The sequence below is a fragment of the Doryrhamphus excisus genome, chromosome 21, assembly GCF_030265055.1.
Source record: "Doryrhamphus excisus isolate RoL2022-K1 chromosome 21, RoL_Dexc_1.0, whole genome shotgun sequence".
In the NCBI taxonomy this organism is placed as follows: domain Eukaryota; kingdom Metazoa; phylum Chordata; class Actinopteri; order Syngnathiformes; family Syngnathidae; genus Doryrhamphus; species Doryrhamphus excisus.
In genome coordinates, this window is record NC_080486.1 from 3803407 (window position 1) to 3821923 (window position 18517).

The window sequence follows — 18517 nt, forward strand, 5'->3', positions numbered from 1 at the left end:
ATATGTTACTGGCAGAAAATGTTAGCATGCTAGTAATGCTAATATGCTAACATTATTAACACTATTATTACGCTAACATGTATTAAAAACACTTCTTAGAATTCACATATAACATATATTATATATATGTTACTGGCAGAAAATGTTAGCATGCTAGCAATGCTAATATGCTAACATTATTAACACTATTATTAGGCTAACATGTATTAAAACGCTTCTTAGAATTCACATATAACATATATATGTTACTGGCAGAAAATGTTAGCATGCTAGCAATGCCAATACGCTAACATTATTAACACTATTATTACGCTAACATGTATTAAAAACACCTCTTAGAATTCTCATATAATATGTATATATATATATATATATATATATATATGTTACTGGCAGACAATGTTAGCATGTTAGCAATGCTAATACGCTAACATTATTATTACGCTAACATGTATTAAAAACACTTCTTATAATTCACATATAACATATATATACATATATATGTTACTGGCAGACAATGTTAGCATGCTAGCAATGCTAATACGCTAACATTAGCATGTTAGTTTCCTGAATTAAACGATGGCAGGATTTGTGTGTGCAGCACCACGGCTCTGAAGCTGGAGATGCAGATTACGGAACTCAAGAGGAACCTCGACCAGGCCGGAAAGGACAAAAAGGACGCAGAAGCTAAGTTAAGTTGTATCCCGTGGACTCTATCTTTGGGTTTTCCCACTTCCTAAATTTTTTCTACTCCACAAACTCCCTCTCACGGTCTACCTCACCTCACCTTCCATTCTTCCTTCCTCTCCCCGCATCCCATTCTACCTTTTTTGATGATTAGTGGCATATATCCACCGCTAGAGCCAGGATTATCTTGTCCAAATGATTTGGAGAGTTAATTCCTGGGTGTAATATTCCCTGATATTCCCCAACGTTCCGGCTCCCGTGCTCGCCGGAACGGTCTCAGGGGGTAGAGCGGTTGTCAAAGCTGATCCGGTATTGTACAAAGACAGAATGGATAATTAAGGGCAAAGTTGGCACGGTGGAGGCGGGAGCGATGTTCATTTAGATTCGACAAAGTTGGATTTCGGTCTTAAGATGCTGTGAAGATTTGATTTTTTTTTTTTTTTTTTGCATTTCTTCTAACCTTTATTTAAACTCTGTTCTAGTGAATAATGCAATCTACATAGCCTGGCTGCTCTTTTATCCTCTCAACATGAATGCATGAGGAGTGGACAATCATTAAGTCTTGTCAATCTGTATCCAGGTAGACTGCGCCGAGAATGCTTAAAACTATTTCATCTGTGCCTTTTTCTTCCCCCCTGTGATGGGATTAAGCTTCCTGTGTATGAATAATCCATAAAGCAAAGGTCTGCTGATTTTTTTTCTACTTGTGTCCGACAAGTGGATTTGATTTTCGTTGCGATATTATTAACAATTTACAGTCAAATGTCATGAGTGGTAATCAATTGGCACCCTACAAAATAACAATAACAATAACAAAATAACGCTATTTCAGTCAAAGTGAGTGATTGGTTCATTCCCTCCAAGAATAAAACAGCATAAATGTACTATAATATAATATTGTGATAGTAACACGCACAAGTTGTATAAATACAATGAATTAGTTCATTCTTTAATAAAACATATTAAGAAATAACTCACATATTAACATAAAAAGTGCTAATTCTAACATTGCTAATGTTAGCATGCTAACATGTAGCCCAATAAGTGTTAATATACGTGTCTAGCTATGAAAACGGATACAAATGCTACTATGTTAATGTTAATATGCTAGCAATGCTAATACATTAACATTAGAATGCTAACACATAGCATAATAATGCTATAAGGCGATATATGTGTCTTGATTTTAAAATGGCTACTCAAAATGCTACTCAGCTAATGTTAGCATGCTATCAATAGTAATGTGCTAGCGTTCGCATGCTAACACCAAACAATAATGATGTTTATAAAAGTATCTAGCTATGAAAATGGCTCAAAATGCTACTATGTCAATGTTGACATGCTATCAAACCTAATATGCTAACATTGACATTTTGACATGTAGCATAATAGCGCTGTTGATGTTGGCAGGCTATCAATGCTAATGTGTAACACCGAGCATAATAGTGGTGTTCATATAGATGTCTTGCTATGAAAATGGTTAAAAATGCTACTATATTAATGTTAGCATGCTAAAAATGCGAATACACTAACATTAGAATGTAAACACGTAGCATAATATTGGTAAGTGGTTATATTTGTGTCTAGCTATGACAATTGATACAAATGCTACTGTATTAATGTTAGCATGCTATCAATGCTAATATGCCAACATTAGCATGCTAACATGGAAAATGGGAAAATAGTGCTAATTGTTTATACATATGTCTAACTATTACACTGGCTAAAATGCTAATGTTGGCATGCTAGCAATGCTAACATGTTAACATTAGCATGTTAAAACCTAGTATAATAGCGCTAAGTGTTCATATATGTATCTTGCTATGAAAATAGATTAAAATGCTTCTATGTTAATATTAGCAGGCTATAAATGCTAATATGCTAACATTAGCATGCTAACATGCAAAATGGGAAAATAGTGCTAATTGTTTATACATGTCTAGCTATTACACTGGCTAAAATGCTGATGTTAGCATGCTAGCAATGCTAACATGTTAACATTAGCATGTTAAAACCTAGCATGATAGCGATCATAAGTGTTTATATATGTGGCTACCCATGAAAGTAGCTAAAAATTATGACTTAATTTCCATAATATGTAAAACTTTATCGCTATAGCGTTATAGCTTTAGAAGGTGCTGCAAATGGGCTACAAAAGGCCCCCGGGCCGCACTCTAGAGACGACTGTATTATATCATATCAATCCTTTTCTTATTACTCATTGTTTTGAATAAGTGTGCTACATCTTGATTTGTAAAGCTTGTATGAGTAAACTTTATTTACAAGTGTGTGCGTGACGGTCCCCTTTATCTCTCCTTACACATCCGCCACTGCCTTTCATCGTCTCAAAGCTAGTTTTTTTTTTTCAATTTTGTGAACAGAACGCGACTCTAAACAGTGTTTCAACACGAGCATGATGGCCGTCGTGACTATGACTCCTTCATTAGGCTCCCGATCTTTTTTATTGACCAGGAGGAGATGAATTATCTAGCGTTGGGGGAAAAAAGAAAAAAAAAAATCAAAGAGTTTGAAATAGTAAATGTTACACTACAGTGGCTTATAGAGGAAATCTATATTACAAATTGCTTTGGTGCACAGTAGCTGAACTTCAGATAGCTCTGTCAGTAGTGTGTGTGTGTGTGTTGTGTTTTAAGCGTCCGGTGTCATGTTTCTAGTCTGACATCAGGGATTTGCATGGTCTCGACCACACACACACACACACACACACAATGTCGGGCCCTCTGCATGGTTCCATTTTAAATACACGTTATGGTAAACATGAGGTATGTTCCCGCTTCAAACACACCAGCAATCACATCTCGGCTTATCCACACAAACCGCCCAAATGAAACACGCCGTCATTAGTGTGGTCTCAGCTTATTTTGACTCGCGGGCGGTCTTAATGAGAATTTGCCCAAACGATTTCACACACAGCAGAAAGTTGATAAATATTTCTTAGTTGCACCTAAAAAAAAAAAAAAAACAACAACAACAACTTTGAAGCCACTGATGTCACCCTGCGGTTGCACAATTACTTTTGACTTTTAATCACTCGGGGGGGAAGAAATGTGGTGACCAAAAAAGTGGACTGCTTCGATTTACTTAAAGAAAGTTGGGAAAATACTCAATAAATTGGAGTAAAATGTAAAAAAAAAATTACTTTTATCATTTATCTCTGAATATTAAACCAGGAAATTACAAAAAAAAAAAACAGTACTACAAATGTGTACATGTTGGCAGGTCTGCATTCAAATGAAAGCCCTTCGCCCCGCCCTACTGTTTGAATACGGTCAGGTTGAAAAAAAAACAGTTTAAAAAAAAAACAGTTAACATGCCTAACAGTCACGGGCGACCCCCTCACTACACGCGAAACACATGCTACGCATCCAAGGGGCTGCATTCACGGCAAATGCGCATAGGATACTGTATTGATGCGACTGCTAACTTTTTTTTTTTTTTTTAATCCCGACCTTTTTTTGCAAACATTTTATTGGACAATTTATGCTCGGGGGAGGGGGCTAATGTATTTTTTTTATGGTGCCCAGAATTTCTGGCAACGCCCCTGTTTATGACAAATTTTGCACTGGGGTCCAATTAAAAAAATGATTAGGATCATTAAATAATTATATAATAATAATTATAAATAATTATAATATATATATTATATATAATAATAAATAATTATATATTAAAAACAATTATATAAATATAATAAAAATAATATAAATATAAAAATAATTATATAAATATAATAAAAATAATATAAAAATAATTATATAAATATAATAAAAATAATATAAATATAGAAATAATTATATAAATATAATAAATAAAATAAAACTTGATAATCACATCACATTTTTGTATTATTATGTGGTAGCAAGGCATTGAACCCCCCCCAAAACCTTAAAAAAAAAAGCAAAAGTTGACCTTGTGTGCAGCATCAAACGTTACGATTTCTTTGCTTGGCTTCTGAGTCATATTTTCTCAGAAAAAAATAATCTTTCTTTCCAAGTGATCCCACTTTTGTACTCCTGTAATTAATTTCTCGACACATTTTGTTGCCTTGCAGATAAAAGCCACATGATATCACTTCCAGATGATTTTTTTTTTTTTTTTTTTTTTTTTAGGAACAATGAAAGTGGATTTCCTTTCAGAGCATCACTTGAAATCAGACTGAAATGAATAACGGTTAACCTTGACGCGTGTTAATATCCTTATTCACATTCATAATTGAGGTAGTCTGAGAGGATTCTTTTCATTAAACATCATTTAGTAAACCTTGATCACAAATACACACCGCGTGTGTGCGATTGCGTGTGTGTGTGTTTTTTGTAAGGAAACGTGGAAAAAGTTTGAGTTTTAGCCAATTTCGATGTGTGAGTACTTGAGGTACAAAAGCGTCATAATTACTCTTTCTCGCTCATCTTTTACACTTCATATTCATCTCATCACAGGTTTGAAAGCTCCACGATGACTATATCCACTTATGTCGGTATCGAGTGAAATATACATACATGCATGAGAAAAATAGCAAAAATATGTCAGTAATCATTTATACTTATGTCTACATATATTCGCGCAGATTATGTAGACGGTGTGGATTATGTAGACGCAGTTTATGTAGACGCAGTTTATGTCAACGGCAGACACGGCAAAACAGGAAGTCAAATACAAAATAAAAGTGTACAAAACGGAAACCAAAGCCCAGACAGGGAACACAGACAAACTGTCATTCTAGTAAATATTATTATTATTTTCCAAATATTTCAACTTTTTTCTTGTAATTTTTTTCCATAATATTTTGACTTTATTTTGATAAAATACCTAATTTCCTAATTTTTGTTTTAAAATACTATACTATATTATTTTCATAAAATTATGTGATTTCTAGAAAAAAAATTAAAAATTCACCAAAAAAATCACGTTCAATTACAGATTATTTCTCCATTCGTGTACAACTATTGCTGATTTTTAGAAATTTTGTTTTGTAAAAAACATTTTTTTACAATTTACAAAAATAAATTAAATTGTAAAAAAAAACAATTCACGTATGATTACAGATTTTTTTCTCTATTCTTGTAAAACTACTACTGATTTTTAAATGTTGTTTTGTAAAAAAAACTATTTTTTACAATTTACAAAAAAATGTAATTGTACATTTTTTTTATTTCACATATGATTACAGATTTTTTCTCTATTATTGTAAAACTACTACAGATAGATTTTTTTGTAAAAAAATATAAATATATACAAAAAATGTAAAAAAAATCACAATAAATCCACGTTTGATTACAGATTTTTTTCTTGTTTTTTCTTGCAGATTTAAAAATTTTGTTTGGTTTTTAACATTATTAAAGCCCTCTAGACATAAAATAGCACCCCTATAGTCACCTTTAGTCAGACATGATAGGAGAAATTAAAAAATTAAGACCTATATACGACTTTTGCCCGTATTTTTCCAGTGGGGGTGCGGGGGGGGGGCAGGAAGTTAATTTTTAATTGGCATGGGTTATGACCGCAACAACAGTAGTTTGGGATTGTTGTTGTGCTCGTTGTGGCATGACTCAAAACTGCAATAAAATCCTGTTGCTCCCGCGATTAAGTCTGGTGCTTGTGTGTCTCACCGAAGATTACTGACTAGAATACAACAACATCTTTGAATGCGTCTTCCGAATGCCTTGTATTTGTATTTCAGTTCATGTAACCATTTTTTATGCTTAAAAATGCTTCATTTAGTCGAACTGTGATACACGATAGCTGGTAGCTAAGGCTAAAAGATTGTTGGGATTCTAACCTGACTCTGCAGCTGTTTCCCAATTAAATGTTGGTTGCAGGACAAACTTTCCCCCCCGAACCCGGCTAAAGTTGCATCCCCGCAGACCAGACGCGAGACGACAGGGGGTCTCAATAATGGTGGCCCGCCGATAAACAAGTCGAAGAGGCGTATGGGGGGGGAGTGTGTGATGAAAGGACTTAGGGAAAAGGAGTCGGGCCGTGCGACGGTTAGACGAGGATAATTAAAGAAGCCATCATCAGCATCATTAATATGCTAGATCTGCTGTGGCCCCGCTGACTAGTCTAATGGAGAACATGTCATCATCATCACCATTAGCCGGAGTAGGACACGCATAAACACACGCACTCACAGACTTAATGTTGGCTCACGCCATGATTATCACCATTAGGGCCGGAGTGGGAAGTCCTGCTTGGGGAAGAAAAAAAAAAAAAAAAAAAAAAAAAAAAACTCATTCTCTACTCCCTCGTCATACGCACTCACAGTAAAAAGTACACACACAGATCTTTAATTCAGACCCTGTGAGTGATAAGTATGCATATCTAAGCGATGTCAGGCCTGTTGGGTCTTTTAATTAGACAGAATGAATGAATGTTTTATCAAAATGTGTTTAACAATAAATGTGATCATTAATTTGACGAGAGGATGTGCTCTGATGAGCAATGAGCGGAAACGACTCACGCGGGTCAGACGATGCTGGCAACAACCCGGGCCAGGATCTGATTTTTTTTTTTTCACTTTGGCCTCAATTCCAAGTGTGTACTTAAAGTTGAATATTGCCTATTATTCGTCAGAAATATGCATATTTAAGCTAATTTTATTAATTTAATTAATGCAATATTTCATCGAGCAGAGAATTTTTTTTCTCTTTAGAGTACGACTTTTTCTTTTTTTTCTCTTAATATTTTGAGTTATTGTATTAAAATTACAAAAAAAATCTTATTTTTTTTCCAAATCTTTTTTTTTAAATTTTTTTCTCATAATTATGATTCTATTCCCATAATATTTGGACTTTATTTTCATAAAATACCAAATTTCCAAAATTGTGTTTTAAAATACTATACTATGTTATTTTCATAAAATTATGTAATTTCTGGGGAAAAAAAAACAAAATTTACCAAAAAAAAAACAAGTTTGTTTACAGATTATTATTGATTTCTTTTTCCTTTTAGCCTCAATTCCAAGTGTGTACTTAATGTTGAATATTGCCTATTATTTGTCAGAAATATGCATATTTAAGCTAATTTTATTAATTTAATTGATGGAATTTCATAGAGCAGATAATTTTTTTTCTCTTCAGAGTACAATTTTTAAAATTACAACAGTTTTTTCTTTGATTTTATTTTCCAAATATTTCAACGATCTTCTTGTAATTTTTTTCTCATAATTATGATTCTACTGCCATAATATTTTGACTTTATTTTGTTTTAAAATACTATACTATATTATTTTCATAAAATTATGTAATTTCTGGAAAAAAACCAAAAATTTACCCCCTGACAAAAGTTTGTTTACAGATTATTATTGATTTCTTTTTCCTTTTCGCCTCAATTCCAAGTGTGTACTTGCGGTTGAATATGGCCTATTATTCGTCAGAAATATGCATATTTAAGCTAATTTTATTACATTTTAATTTTTTAAATTTAAATTTTATTTAATTTATCTTATTAACTAATTCATTTGCCTTAATTCAGCATTTTCGTGCGATTGAATATGACCTATTATTCGTCAGAAATATGCATATTTAAGCTAACTTTATTAATGTAATTTATTTGTTAATTTATTAATATTTAATATTTTAATTTAATTTATTTTATTAACTAATTTATTTGCCTTAATTCAGCATTTTCAAGCAACAAACTTGTTGACTTGTGTATATAGCTGTATAACGACACACCAGTCTGACTCACATCACACAGCAACTTAACACTCAATAGGTGTACCTGACAAATATAAGTTTTCCCATCAAGCATTGCGTCTGAGCAACATTCGTTGGGGCGCTGCAATGACGTCAGCCTCCCTTTGGTGGACACAGGCAGCATTTTCTATGAACTGTTCATATGGCAGTAATGCATTATTGGCAGATAGAATAGCTGCTGTTTGTTACTTTAAACTTTTTTTATTGTACTTGTATTAGGCGGCACGGCGGTCGAGTGGTTAGCACACAGACCTCACAGCTAGGAGACCAGGGTTCAATTCCACCCTCGGCCATCTCTGTGTGGAGTTTGCATGTTCCCCCCCGTGCATGCATGGGATTTCTCCGGGTACTCCGGTTTCCTCCCACATTCCAAAAACATGCTAGGTTAATTAGCGACTCAAAATTGTCCAAAGGTATGAATGTGAGTGTGAATGGTTGTTTGTCTATATGTGCCCTGTGATTGGCTGGCGACCAGTCCAGGGTGTAACCTGCCTCTCGCCCGAACCCAAAGACAGCTGGGATAGGCTCCAGCACCTCCTCGTGAGGAAAAAGCGATATGAATGTACTTGTAATGTATATTTCCTAGGTACCTTCTGAGTGTTAAGTTGCTGTGTGATGAGTTTAATGTTAAACAGTACAGAAAAATTGTGCTTTTATTCTAAAAATCTTGTCATGCAGGGGGGTTGGGGGTGTTGTCTGTTAATACTCCCCAACACCCACATCTACAACCCACAAGGCATTCTGGGTAACCTCTATGCAGTGTTATTTTCCATGACCTCTAATTCAAACTGCAATGTCCTTTCATTAAATATAAGATGAGGCGGTTGAATTGAAGAATTTCCGCAGTTTGGGTCACCGCTTGTCATTAACGGGTGAAAGTGGGTCCCCGTAGCCAAACCGGTTTGAGAACCACTGAAGCGAAAAAAAACAAATAAACATAAAATCCATTTATTTTCAATAAAAAAAAAAAAAAAACTTGCACACTATGGACTAGTCGGGGTAAACTACCAAAACGATAAATCCTCCAGCAGTCAACTCATATTTTCAGACAGGCGGACTTGCTTGTAAGAGTGTCCCAAATGCATTTTGGTGCCCCTTTTAGCCCCTATCATCTGCTAAAATATTTGTGTAACAAAACCAATCTAAATGTTAAGCAGATTTGCGTCCTTCCACCCACCCCCCGCCTGCAATCGCGGCTCCTTTTCACCCCCCATTTTTTTTTTTTTTTTTTTTTTTTTTACTACTACTCCCTCCTTACACGCACACACAGCGGCACATCCTCTCACTGCCTCCCTTGACAATGGCGGAAAACAGAGTGATGGTGTGTAATTTAGTTGTAATCACAACATCAAACCGCCGCTGCTATTTACATCCCTTCACCGGCCCGAGCTAGTCAGACAGTCAGGAGGGAGATGTTAATGTGAGACCACAGTAATTACTGTCATTACAGCACGCTACGGCATCATACGTACACACCCGAGCTTGTATCTATGTGTGTTTCTATGTGTGTGTGTTTGTGTGTGTGTGTGTGTGTGCACCCGCATTTTGCAGTTTTCTGTGTTTAAGTAGGCCGTATAAATCATGATGAGGTTTGTAGCTGCAGCGCTAAATGTGTCCCGCGTGACTCTTGTTGATCAAAATGATTGCAATTTGTTTGTTTTGTTTGTATGTGTACACGGTATTTGTCAATATACACCATCCGTACAAAATATGTAGTACAATTATAGAAATCTAACTTTTAAAAATACTATTTTAAGTCAAATATTTGAAAATAAGTATATATTTATTATATTTAATATCTATTAATGATCTATTATATTATACATTTATAATTATATAATATTTAATTATTTATATATTCTATATTAATATCTATATTTAATATCTAATATTTAATATCTAAATAAAATGCGGAAAATATAATAATTGAATATAAAAAATTTACATGTAAATAATCATTTTAATAATAACAAATATTTCAAGCAGAGCATTGACTTAAAATGTACTTTAAATGCATTTCATTTTTAAAACAGACTTCATTTTAATCTTCCAGTCGCATTTTATTCATAAATAAAATCAAAATCTATTTTATTATTATTATTATTATTTATATTATTACAATTTATGTTAAATATGAATATATAAGATAGGAATAAATGTAAATATATAATATAATTAAAATACATATTTTGTTATTCCAGTTTCATTTTATTAATAAATATAAAATTCAAATAATATTAAGAATATTATTATTATTATTTTATTTATGTATTTATTATTATTTAATACTATTTAATTAAAATACATACAAATATTTGACATAAAATGTAAATATATACTATGATTATGATTTCCAGGTAGAATGACAATTCTAAAAAATTATATTTATTTTATTGTATTTAATGTATTTTATAAATTTTTTATTGATTTTATTCAATGAATTTTTTAAATGCATTTTATTTTTAAAAACAAACAAAAACCCGTCTCGGCACTTCATTTTTATTCTTCTAGTCGCATTCTATGCATAAATAAAATCTGAAATAAATCAAAATATAATTAAATAATGAAAATATATTGTATGTAAAATTTTAATTAAAAAACTACAGCTATTATAATCTATTTACAAGTGTGTTTTTGTTTTGTTTTTTAGTTTTTTTTTTGCCCATGTGTATGTTGTAGTGTGACGAAGAAGCTAAAAATATGACGGTCGTGTTCACCGGTTTTGATTTATGTTCCCATAACCGACCTGAAATGTGCTTATTTGCTTTATGTAAATATTATTTTCCATATTGAATTCGGTGGCATTATACATGCAAGTTAAATATTTTGCTTCCAAAGCAGCAACATCATTAATTTTAAAAGAAAAAAATGACATATATGTGATGCCGCTCACTTATTTTTCATGCTTTAGCTTATTGGCATACTCCTCCATCATGTGTTTGCCCACGTCTTTGTAGCTAAATGTGTGGCATATCAAGGTGTTTCCATGGCGATAACAGCACCTGAAAGGTCCCGAATGATAAGAGGGATGAGGAAGTCAGCAGTTTTTGCCATCCCATCACTATTTAACCCGCATAACCGTCCCCCATCGTTCCTCCTTAAGCGCCGCTTAATACCTTACCCTGCTGTCAATATGTCCGCCGATGCCACCTGTGTCGTTTGTCACCATTACTCTTTCTACGTTTTGTGTGTGTGTCGCCTTGTTTTGGGCTTCCCTCATCACTTTTTAGCATTGTTCCTGTGTGTTTTATGCTATACAACTGCAAAAGTAGCACAAAAGTCATTTATGTATTACAGGTGGAGACATTGCAGGCCAAGCTGGAGGCTTCCTGTTCGGACAACGCCAACATTCGCCAGGAGAGCGAGTTGATGCTGACGCATCTTCAACGATGGATCACGGAGCAAAAGTATGAAGATAGAATGTCTTGGCTTGGTGTGTCGGTGTAGCTTTTTTGAAGAACTCGTCTTTCAAGGGTGTCTAGTGAGAATCTCGCTGAGCAGATGAGGACCCAAAGCAAAGCTCTGGTCAACGTCACTGAAGAGAAAACGTGAGTATATATATTTTTTTGTGGATTTCTGGTCCAAATTTTAAATATTAGTCGGTGAAAACACAAAATACAGTTTTTAAATGAAACTTTTTATAACTGAACTGAGATTAATTGAGATCTATCAGTCTGGAAAAGGTTCTAAAGCCATTTCTAAAGCTTTGGGACTCCAGCAAACCACAGAGAGGTCACAAAAGACCCCACAACAACATCCAAAGAACTGCAGGCATAGTGGTGAACCTTCCAAGGAGAGGTCAGCAAACCAAAATAGAGTGCAGCAACTACTCAACCGAGAGGTCACAAAAGACCCCACACAAAAATCCAAAGAACTGCAGGCCGCATGGAATAGTGGTGAACCTTCCAAGGAGTGGTCAGCAAACCAAAATAGCCCCAAGAGTGCAGCAACTACTCAACCGAGAGGTCACAAAAGACCCCACAACAACATCCAAAGAACTGCAGGCCACATGGAATTGTGGTGAACCTTCCCAGGAGTGGTCAGCAAACCAAAATGACCCCAATAGCGCAGCAGCGACTCATTAGAGAGGTTACAAAAGGCCCCACAACTACATCCAAAGAACTACAGGCTGCATGGAATTGTGGTGAACCTTCCCAGGAGTGGTCAGCGAACCAAAATGACCCCAATAACGCAGCAGCTACTCATTAAAAAGGTCACAAAAGACCCCACAACAACATCCAAACAACTGCAGGCAGCATGGAGTAGTGGTGAACTTTCCCAGGAGTGGTCAGCAAACCAAAATGACCCCAATAGCGCAGCAGCGACTCATTAGAGAGGTCACAAAAGACCCCACAACAACATCCAAAGAACTGCAGGCCACATGGAATTGTGGTGAACTTTCCCAGGAGTGGTCAGCAAACCAAAATGACCCCAATAATGCAGCAACTACTCAACCGAGAGGTCACAAAAGACCCCACAACAACATCCAAAGAACTGCAGGCCGTATGGAATAGTGGTGAACCTTCCAAAGAGTGGTCAGCAAACCAAAATGTCCCCAATAGCGCAGCAGCGACTCATTAGAGAGGTCACAAAAGACCCCACAACAACATCCAAAGAACTGCAGGCCACATGGAATAGTGGAGAACCTTCCCAGGTGTGGTCAGCAAACCAAAATGACCCCAAGAGCGCAGCAACACTCAACCGAGAGGTCACAAAAGACCCCACAACAACATCCAAAGAACTGCAGTTCGTATGGAATAGTGGAGAACCTTCCAAGGAGTGGTCAGCAAACCAAAATGTCCCCAATAAAGCAGCAACTACTCAACCGAGAGGTCACAAAAGACCCCACAATAACACCCAAAGAACTGCAGGCCTCACTTGCCTCAGTTAAGGTCAGTGTTCATGACTCCACCATGAGAAAGACACTGGGTAGAGTTCCAAGAACCAAAACCACGCCGCAGCATCAGTAAAATATGGCGGTGGTAGTGTGATGGTCTGGGGCTGTTTTGCTACTTCAGGACCTGGAAAACCATGAATTTTACTGTCTACCATAAATTCCTGAATGGGAATCTCCAAACCAACTTGGGTTCTGTAGCAGGACAATGATCCAAAACATCCTGATGTGACTTTCTTCATCGCTCTGATTGGCTGAAATGCCACTTAATGCGTTTCTATGCAACCTACACTTTTTTTTTTAAATAGAACTTTTAAGATGAAAATATCAAGGTGGTGACTTTGTGCATCTGTTTGCGTTTAAATGATGAAGAGATTCAGGTGGACTGTTGACATTCTTACACGTGACAGTCTTTGTGACATGACGACACACACACACACACACGTATGATGCCATATGCACATACACACACGTATGATGCCATATGCACAGACAGGGTGTGACATATTCGTCTTTAAAGACATAAAAGGGGTCTAGTCAGCTTCTGTCACGGTGCTGTCATGCCCTACAACCCCCCCACACACCACCCCTTACCCACCCAAGCCATGCCTGTGTGCCGTACACTCCAAAATACGTGGTGTGCTTTTAGTTGGAAACAAAAAATTACTCATTCTAAATAGCAAAGAGCTTGTTAGTTGCATGGGTTCTTTTTAAATGACACTGTGAACCCAGTGTTTTATTATCACAGTGTGTGTGTGTGTGTGTGTTACAAGAGCCTTTTGATGATAATAGCGTCTGTCTGCCTGACTGTGTACTGCCTGCTTGAACTGGTTGTCTGCATCTGCCTTTGCTTTGTCAGACACCTTCAGGAGGCTAATGACACGTTGAAGGCGGAGGTGAAGCGACTGAAAGACGTGGCGGAGGGGCAGGAGAGAGAGACGGGACGCGTCAAGGTGAGACAACCGAGCGGCGAAAGATGACAGAAGGTGTTTTTTTTTTTTTTTTCAAATCATTTTGCATTCATTTGAAGGCGCAACTGAAGGACCTGCGTGCGATGCAAGACGAGAAAATGTAAGTAATCACGCCACATCAGGACCGAGTTCGGAAGTATATAAATCCGAATTTGTCTGATCTTGTGTAACTTAGCCAACAAAACCAACAAAGAAGACTATAACAAATAAACAAAGAAAGAGAAGTTGAGATTCTACCCTAACCACTAGGTGGCACTCATGCTACTGTCATATTTGTATGATCTCACAATAAGGCACAATAATCCCTAACACAAGCTACCCCCGACATCACCTTCCTGTCCGCCACCCACTCAGCTCCCCGAGCACCGTAACACATTTCCAGCATTACACACAAGAACAAGTCTTATTTATGTCTCATCAGTGACTATAGGGGTGTTATTTCATGTCCAGAGGGCTCCAATAATGTTAAAAATTGTATTTAGAAGTTTGTAAACAGGTTTTGTATGCTATAACTTACCTAAAATGTAGGAACTTCACTTATCGTGGTATCATTCAATAAACGTTGATTCCGAAAAATACATAATGAAAAAAATGGAAATACAAAATAAACCTGATTTTTAAAAGAAATATATTATTTAATTAAATAAATTAATTAAATAGCACAAGTTGAAAAAAAGAGTAATTTATCAAGAATAAAAACTAAATATTAAGACAATAACATCATTATATTAACAGGAAAATAAAAATAATAAAAATATGTATTTTTTTGGAGTGTTGTCATAATATTAAAAGGGGCAAAATGTACAATAAAAAATTGAAATACTTGTAAAAAAATTATATGTATATTTGGAAAATGGGGTTATTATAAAATAGTAAATATTATGAGATTATAGTCATAATATTACAAGTAAAGAAAACAAACAGTCGGTTAAAAAATTGCTAAATTACTATCATAAAGTCCAACTATTATGAGTTGAAAAAAATAGTAATTTAGCAAGAATAAAAACAGAATATTATGACAATAACTTCATTACATTAACATGAAAATAAAAATTATAAAAATATGTAATTTTTGGAGTGTTGTCATAATATTAAAAAGAAAAAAATTGAAATATTTGTAAAAAATGTTTTGGAAAATTAGGTTCATATAAAAAATATATATGAGAAAATATTACAAGATTATAGTCATAATATTACGAGTAAACAAATCCACAAAAAAATAAAACAAAAAATTGCTAAATTCCAACTATTATGAGTTGAAAAAAAGAGTAATTTAGCAAGAATAAAAACTGAATATTATGACAATAACTTCATTACATTAACATGAAAATAAAAATTATAAAAATATGTAATTTTTGGAGTGTTGTCATAATATTAAAAAGAAAAAAGTTGAAATATTTGTAAAAAAAAATGTTTGGAAAATGAGGTTAGTATAAAAATATATATGAGAAAATATTACGAGATTATAGTCATAATATTACAAGTAAACAAATCCACAAAAAAGTTTTTTCTTTTAATTATATAACAAACAGTTGGTAAAGAAAATGGCTAAATTACAATAGAAATTAATATTACATTAATTACATTATTATTATTATATTAAGAAAAACACTGAAATATTTTTTAAAAATTGTAACAGCAAAAAATGGTTCATATTAATAAAATAAATAAATAAAAAATAAAATAAAAATAATCAATGGGCAGGTTAAAAAAATGTAAAAAGACCCCGGGACGTTTGATTTGTTTTCGTATGCTGCCCCGGTTTAAGTCATCATTCCCCGTGGACCAATCAGCACGCTCCAACCGGTATAGCTCTGCCCCCTTGAGGTGTCATTCAACTGTGAAAAAGGTTTTGGTTGCAAACTCCCGACAATTTTTACCGGTTTGTTGCCAACCGTGCATCAAGCACACAATCACCCCCAACCACCACCCGCCATTCCCCCACCATGTGTCACTCTTTTTCCCGCCGCATCCCGACCCAACAATGGCGCTGATGACAATAACAGCGGGAGCGCCGTGTTGTGAATGAAACACCCCCCTGTGGGGCCTGTGCCACCTGTGCGTTGCGCGTTGTGGCCGCTTCCCCCTGGTCTGAATGCCGTGATTCACGCTGCGCCTTTAACAATGATTACGCTCCAATCAAGAACCCGTCCTCTTCCACTCGCCGACCCCCGTCGGCTGTCAAATAGCATTCATCAATGGCGGCGAGATATATTTATTATGTTCATTAAGGCACAGATGGGAGCGGGATGGACGTGACACAGGAAGTGAGTAAGGGGGCACCTGCCTGCAGCACGGCTCCCCCGTATCCCCTTGATGACCCCTGAAGGTCTCTCTCATTAACACCCCCCCACCCACTATTGCTTCCACACCCTGTTGTACACAACCACCCCCTCCCTCTTCGTCCCTAATGAAGCAGCAGGCTATGTTTCCAAAACGGATCAGATTTGTTTTGACTGGGGGTAAGTTTTGCGGCGCTGTTCAAAGCTGTCAGTCATTTTAATGATATCATTAAGAGGCCGCGACAGGAAGATGAATCGCTTTTCTTTGTCTTTCGCTCGTAATTGCGAACAAGCGAGCGAGAGAGAGCGAGACAGAGAGAGCGAGGAGGCAAGTTGGTATAGATGTAGGCATGAGAGGGATTTGATTGAGCCATTGTAATAACATGGAAGGAGATTTTAAAAAAAAAAGCTAACATCTATAGTGTCTGTTAGTGCTTTGTTGACGCCTAATTTATTTAATTAAGCCCCCCACGCACACACCTAACAGATACGTAATGTTACTCGAATACGAGAATGCTAAGAAGTGTTTTTAATACAAAAAAAAAATAAAACACCCATTGGCCCCATGGTGTGTTATTTTACTGCCATACTCCAGCCTGTTAAATATTAATTCATTCATTTTCTACCACTTATCCTCACAAGGGTCGCGTGGTGGTGGTGGTGGTGGGGGGGGACTTCCGGAGCCTATCCCAGCTGTCTTCGGGAACCTTCCCAGAAAGGTCCAGCCACCCAAAATATCAAATGTGGAATTGAACCCAGGTCCCCTAGCTGTGAGGTCTGCGCGCTAACCACTCGACCGCCGTGCAGCCCCCAGTCCAATCAGTCAGCAAAGCATATTGTTTGATATTTATGTCATATACGCCATATAAACCTATTTTGCAATGTAGCGAGCGACACCACCTTTTTGCATTGTTTTATATATACAGTACCAAATTTCCCGACCAGCTACTGTATTTTTTTTGGTGTTCATATTTAACAGGGGGCTGCACGGCGATTGAGTGGTTAGCACGCAGGCCTCACAGCTAGGAGACCCGCGTTCGATTCCACCCTCTGCAATCTCTGTGTGGAGTTTGCATGTTCTCCCCGTGCATGCATGGGTTTTCTCCGGGTACTCCGGTTTTCCTCCCACATTCCAAAAACATGCTAGGTTAATTAGCGACTCCAAATTGTCCATAGGTATGAATGTGAGTGTGAATGGTTGTTTGTCTATATGTTGCCCTGTGATTGGCTGGCCACCAGTCCAGGGTGTACCCCGCCTCTCACCTCGAACACAGCTGGGATAGGCTCCAGCACCCCCGCGACCCTGGATATTGTGCAATAGAATCTCTTGTTTATCCTCGTTAATTGGTTCCAAACCAAACAGATTACGACCTATGACCTATGACCTTAGAGCCTTCCAGGCATGACATAACTCCGCTCTAGTCACCTTGACACTCGTATTACCCAATTTTATAGACAAAATACAAGAAAATAAAACACAAGTGGTAGTGGCTATTGTATGGAACATTAATGTAACATTACTGACACCTAGTGACCAGCGTAGAATACTACAAACCATTGTTACGTCTTTGAACGAGTCTTCTGAATGCCTTCAATTTGTATTTTCTGCTTCAAAATGCTTAATTTATGTTAAAATATGCTTAAATAAGTATATTTGTCAGTAATAATAGGCCCTATTCAATACCAAAACAGCACAATTTGAAGCTAAGGCTGCATGGTGGACATTTATGTAACATTACTGACACCTAGTGACCAGTGTAGAATAATACAAACCATTGCTACGTCTTTGAACAAGTCTTCTGAATGCCTTAAATTTGCATTTTATGCTTCAAAATGCTTAATTTACGTTAAATATGCTTAAATAAGTATATTTTTCTGTAATAATAGGCTCTATTCAATACCAAAAACAGCACAATTTGAAGTGAAGGCTGCATGGTGGACATTTATGTAACATTACTGACACCTAGT

General features: G+C 36.0%; 1 protein-coding gene across 19 annotated transcripts in view; it reads left to right on the forward strand.

Moving 5' to 3' along the window:
• The window catches only part of LOC131109109 (cingulin-like protein 1), an 82166-nt gene that overhangs the window by 25177 nt on the left and 38472 nt on the right, over positions 1-18517 (forward strand). For 16 of the 19 annotated variants that reach the window (XR_009120659.1, XR_009120661.1, XR_009120658.1 and 13 more), the window contains 5 exons: positions 602-690; positions 11698-11809; positions 11876-11950; positions 14156-14249; positions 14327-14367. Coding sequence is in view for 12 of the 19 variants with exons in the window: in XM_058060735.1 (XP_057916718.1) it covers positions 602-690; positions 11698-11809; positions 11876-11950; positions 14156-14249; positions 14327-14367 (411 nt within the window). In the remaining 7 variants the exon portion in view is untranslated. Of the gene's footprint in view, positions 1-601; positions 692-11697; positions 11810-11875; positions 11951-14155; positions 14250-14326; positions 14919-18517 lie in introns of those variants that run through there. The other 3 variants (XM_058060738.1, XR_009120662.1, XR_009120663.1) reach the window with 3 other exon arrangements.